General features: G+C 37.4%; 2 protein-coding genes across 5 annotated transcripts; both read left to right on the top strand.

Moving 5' to 3' along the window:
* The first annotated feature begins 90 nt into the window (after positions 1-90).
* On the top strand, positions 91-796 carry LOC110829813 (CCHC-type zinc finger nucleic acid binding protein). The gene has a single exon (XM_022063928.2). The coding sequence runs from the start codon at positions 185-187 to the stop codon at positions 632-634; it is 450 nt and encodes a 149-aa protein (XP_021919620.1). The 5' UTR covers positions 91-184; the 3' UTR covers positions 635-796.
* Positions 797-941: 145 nt separating this feature from the next.
* On the top strand, positions 942-4263 carry LOC147874457 (uncharacterized). 4 transcript variants are annotated; one of them, XR_015534035.1, is made up of 3 exons: positions 942-1459; positions 2827-3082; positions 3339-4263. XR_015534035.1 is itself a non-coding variant. In XM_087344693.1 (3 exons), the coding sequence occupies exons 1-3, from the start codon at positions 1346-1348 to the stop codon at positions 3394-3396; spliced, it is 348 nt and encodes a 115-aa protein (XP_087200819.1). In that variant the 5' UTR covers positions 942-1345; the 3' UTR covers positions 3397-4263. The 4 variants fall into 4 exon arrangements, 3 of the variants coding, with proteins under 3 accessions (XP_087200819.1, XP_087200820.1, XP_087200821.1); XM_087344693.1 differs by having other exon boundaries at positions 2827-3002; XM_087344694.1 differs by having other exon boundaries at positions 2827-3006.
* Positions 4264-4808: the final 545 nt, after the last annotated feature.

The following is a 4808-nucleotide window of genomic DNA, read 5'->3' as shown; positions in this document are numbered from 1 at the left end:
TTATTATTTCCTATCGATGTGCATATTCCATATTGCCTGAACAGGCAAGAAGCGTAATACCGGAGCAGTGCTTCCAAGCGGATCTAGCAGGAAACAGTGCCACTCATTCACTTTCCCACGTGGTAGAGAGCAGGCAGGTCCGTATTGCTCTGTTGTTAGCAGTTAAATACAAGCAATATCTACAATGAGTTCAAGTGTGTGTTACAAATGCAATCGCTCAGGACATTTTGCTCGAGAATGCCCTCAAGGCGGTGGAGGATTTAGTCGTGGTGGTGGAGGCGGACGTGGAGATAGCAAGTGCTACAAATGTAATGGCTTTGGGCATTTCGCCCGCGATTGCAGAGAAGAACAAGACAGGTGTTACCGCTGTAACGGTGTTGGCCACATCTCGAGAGATTGTCAACAGAATTCTGATGGACCATCCTGCTACAACTGTAACAAGACTGGCCACATTGCACGTGAATGTCCAGAATCATCAAACGGCTTCGGTGGTAGATCCGGTGGCTCGTGCTACAACTGCAACAAGACGGGGCACATAGCACGCAACTGTCCTGAGGGGTCTTCAGCCAAAAGTTGCTATCAGTGTGGCAAGACTGGCCACATAAGTCGTGATTGTGATCAAGAGAGAAACTGAAGATGCGATGTTATTAAAGACTGGAGTACTGTTTTGTATGAAGGCATAAGTAACTTCTATGAAAGCATCAAAAATAAGTTTTTGAGGGGATCAGGTAACATGTAATCTGTTGCAATGCACAGAAGTGTGTGTCAAGCAAAAGAGTAAAGAAAGTTGAAAATACCGAGTCAGTTCTGTAATATTATAGTCGGAACCTATATCCTTCCATTGCATGAGCTCCATATTATGTGTACTAATTTAATTAGTCTCTACTGATAAACAAAATAAGGGACGCCGACATAATGGCAGTCTAGTAATGCATGACGCCATTTTGCATTAGCTTGCCTTGGGATGGGTTATGCGGTATTATGATTTCCGCCTGTCATCCATAAAGACCAAATTGATTTATTTGATACCCGTTGGAATGACGACAATGCATTTTAGTGTAACTGCGACTAGTCTGTAGACAACTAATATCTATTTCAACCACATTTCAATGCGTACTAATTGACATGGCCGTTTATTTGTTAGCGAATACTCAAAAAATACTTGTTAAAATTACGAATCGCGTATATCATGGCCCTTTCTTAAGCAGTACTGTAGTAGTTTATCTTCTGCGTGCTGTGTGGATAGCTGTTTATGATGGATAAGGGTATACTGTATAGCTAGCACCCAATAGCAGTGAATTATGGCAATTTGGTTTCAGGTGTAGTGAGGTGTGTAAGTAAACATATGTATTTAGTGTACAGGTACATCATAGCAAGATGTACAAAACCTTTCCTGCTTCCAGCAATGGCTGAAACAAGCTCTTGCACTGGTGCCAGTGCCATACCTGTTCAGGGTCAGGTATTATATGGTTTGTATATATTCTAAAAAAATCATTATGAATTTGCCTCTTCCATTCCATTATAAGTGGTTTAATAGTGGAAAGAAAGCTAAGTGGTATGGAATCTGATCCTGCTAGTATGATTAGTATTTTAATTTTGTCAGTATTTCACTTGTGTTAAGAGGAATGGGTGTGGAGCAACATGTTTAAGCCCTACCAAGTGATTGTATGGTAGGAGTAATTGACTAATACTGAAGCATCCCCATGTGAAGATGGTGCAACACTACACATTTTACTTCAAAATAGATGAGGTGTGATAAGCCTGGTAGAAGAGCCCTGTAGCTACACATTTTAGTGACTTACTGCACCACCCATTTTGTAATATCTCTGTTATTCTAAGTTTCACTAAAAAGCAGACAAGATTTATTGGGCATATGAATTAAGTGGGTGTAATTATCTTGTGTTAAGTAGAACACAAGATTGGAATTTTGTACACAAATTCTATTTGGTCCTTTATACATACAGTACATCCCCTTCAAAAACCAATTATTAAATCATAAACCTCAAATACTAGCATTGGATGTAACTTCTGAAAAGTGAAGTGCTCAGTTTTAACATGGCAAAGGTAAGGATATTTCAGGAATACTGTTAGGCTACAGATTACATGTATCACACCACTCATAATGCTTCTCCCATCTGACAAAGCCTTGTGCATCTTATAATTTTCATGGCAAAGGTTATGTAGAAACATGAAGGTTGAGGTATTTATTACTGATCTTACAACCCCAAAAGTAGCCCTTGTACCATTCAAGTAGTTTCTTTTAGGTTGGAAATCTATGTTAACTCTGGAAAACCTGATGAAATCTAAACTCTATTTTTTAGCATCCTATCATATGGCAAGTTTAAACTATTCATTATTTGGTCTCATATGTTCTGGAAAGGAATAATGTATCTGGATAATTTTGGGGTTCTCACAGCAAGAATGAAGATGGCACATTTCTGGGTTGTTGCACTGTGTAGTCTGGTATAAGTTTGCTGATGTTTCAGCAGTACTGTTGTTTCCATCATTAGGGTACTCATTGGCCCGATGATAAATGCCAGTTCATTGTTCAATATTAGGAGACTACACAACATTCAAACATACTCTAAGGCTGGCTTAGCCTCCTTTGTCTTTGGTAGTGGGGTTCTCTCCTTGGGTTAAGTGGACAGAGCATCAAGAACTCACCTGCATCTAGTGCCATCATTAAGAATTCATGGTATAATTCCACTCATGTCTCAGCAGGGTGCGGTTCACTGCATGCAGCACCACAGAGAAATTTACCTTCCCATTATCTATCCTCTGTTCAGTTTGGTGTGGTAAAAGAAATGTATTACTTCTCCTATTCAGATTCTCATACCCACTGCCAATATTAGAATATTGGTTCTCTTCATCGAAGCTAAGCAGCATTGGGTGTGGTCAGTGCCCAGATTGCTGACTACTTGGAAGTACTGTCTGCTGTTGGCCACTGCTGTGTCCTGGGACAGGCCTATCAATATAGCAGTGGGCAGGGTAAAGTGGCTACAGTAGGTAGGGGTTCTCAACCTTTTCCAGACTTATGGCCACATTCACTCTTGATTACATACACTGCAAAGTTATTAGTTGGGTCAGTTTATCAGAATTGCTACTAAATTAGATCTACTACTGCAAACAGGTTCACTTATGTCTATTACTCAATAACGTTAACAAAATTATTATTATTAATTAGTTACATGTTTTACATTATTTTTAATTTTAGATTTAATTTGTCATGATTCATATGCATCTTTCCAAATGTTAATTAGTAAGATGCATCCTAGTTCTTGATTAAGGTATACAGCTGTTCATTGTCTGATGTCAGATTACTATTTTCCATCATACAGAGTGGCACAATACTACAAGACATGCACTCAATCTGCAGGTTGTGAATCCTTGGGCTAGAAGGTCTTGTGATGTGTAGAACAATATTCTGTGCCTCAGTTGAATGACATGGAACATGAAGAATTGTCTGGTCATATGGATCATAATGCCATGTGGACATAAGTATAAACCAATGTTTCAGGGGAATATACTGCCTCCATCTTTAGGGCTGAATATGAGGTAATACATACCTCTGAAACACAAGTTTACATTGCAATATAACCCAGAAGACCAATATCAACAGTTTTACTGTCATGAGAACCATAAAATATCATGCATGTTTCCAGTTTATATTAAACTTCAATTACAACAAATGGATAATGTGCCTAGAAACAAGAGTTGGTAGAATTTTACACGAGATAATATTAATAAGATTTACTTATTTGGTGGTACATTTGGATCAGATAGGGAAATATACAATGGATTTAAATGTTTGAATTAGATTTATAATTTCTTCGTGTGAAATTCTTGCACTTGAGTAATAATAGGAGAAAACACATGAACTGGATCACAATTTCATCCAGCTTGAATAATAAATAGGTAAGAGCTCCTGAATATATTGTCATGAGCATTTAGAATGCAGAGGTGCAAAGAACAAGTGGAAACACTGTATCCCAGTACATGTTACAGCATGAATATTTTTCTTTCAACCAGTCACTGACATTGGAATGGATATTTAGCATTGGCAGCTTACAACACCAGAGTTCAAAATTACCAAATTACAGTGAAAATATCGAAACCACCACACTAATTTCCAAATGATAAATCTTCAATGTCAGTTATGTACTGAACATGGTTCACTAGGTTATAGATTAAAGACATACAAATGTTCATTTGTTACACATACATCAGAATAAATCACAGAAGAAATAAAACAATCTTCCTTCATTTCTTTTTATTACTTCAGTTTTTTGTAACTTCTGATTTGCATACCATTAAATATTCTTGGGTTAAATTTGAGTTCCAGTGAAATATTATCTGTTGTCACTGCACACATTAAAAATTCACGTTGTTCTAAGATTATTATGAATAACACTGACATCCGTTCTTAAAATGTATTAATAAAGTTTAAAATTGGAACATAATTTTGAATTACAAATTTTAACTGTGAGAATATTAAGTAAAAATATATTTTATTTAACACCAAACTCAAAGCGACATTTGCGAAGCTTGAGCAACTACTTTACCGTTTATTTGTAAATTTAATAATGCTGTTAGTAGCTCAGACTACATGGTGCCAAATGATAAATTGAAAAGCATGTGGAAACAGCCATAGCCTAATTCAAGTACTGTCCCAGCACTCACCTGGAGAAACTGAGAAAACCACAAAAGTATGTCAGAATAGCCTGTCTCTGGTCTAAGATTTGAATCCAGAACCTACCAAATGCAAAGCAAGAGCTGGTAACCAGTTGGCCACAATGTGTGGTGGCTAC

Source organism: Zootermopsis nevadensis, unplaced genomic scaffold (assembly GCF_977971745.1).
Source record: "Zootermopsis nevadensis isolate Lab colony 2312 unplaced genomic scaffold, Znev_1.0 Znev_ptg000008l, whole genome shotgun sequence".
Taxonomy (NCBI): Eukaryota; Metazoa; Arthropoda; class Insecta; order Blattodea; family Termopsidae; genus Zootermopsis; species Zootermopsis nevadensis.
Note: the sequence above shows the minus strand (reverse complement) of the source record. Positions and strands in the feature narration are given on the sequence as shown.

Excerpts from the sequence above, each read along its gene's own strand:
- LOC110829813 (XM_022063928.2), top strand. The coding sequence starts at position 185 with ATGAGTTCAAGTGTGTGTTACAAATGCAATCGCTCAGGACATTTTGCT.
- LOC147874457 (XM_087344693.1), top strand. The coding sequence starts at position 1,346 with ATGTATTTAGTGTACAGGTACATCATAGCAAGATGTACAAAACCTTTC. Across the intron at positions 1,460-2,826 it reads CCATACCTGTTCAGGGTCAG|ATTCTCATACCCACTGCCAA; the intron begins GTATTATATGGT and ends TCTCCTATTCAG. Across the intron at positions 3,003-3,338 it reads GGCAGGGTAAAGTGGCTACA|AGTGGCACAATACTACAAGA; the intron begins GTAGGTAGGGGT and ends TCCATCATACAG.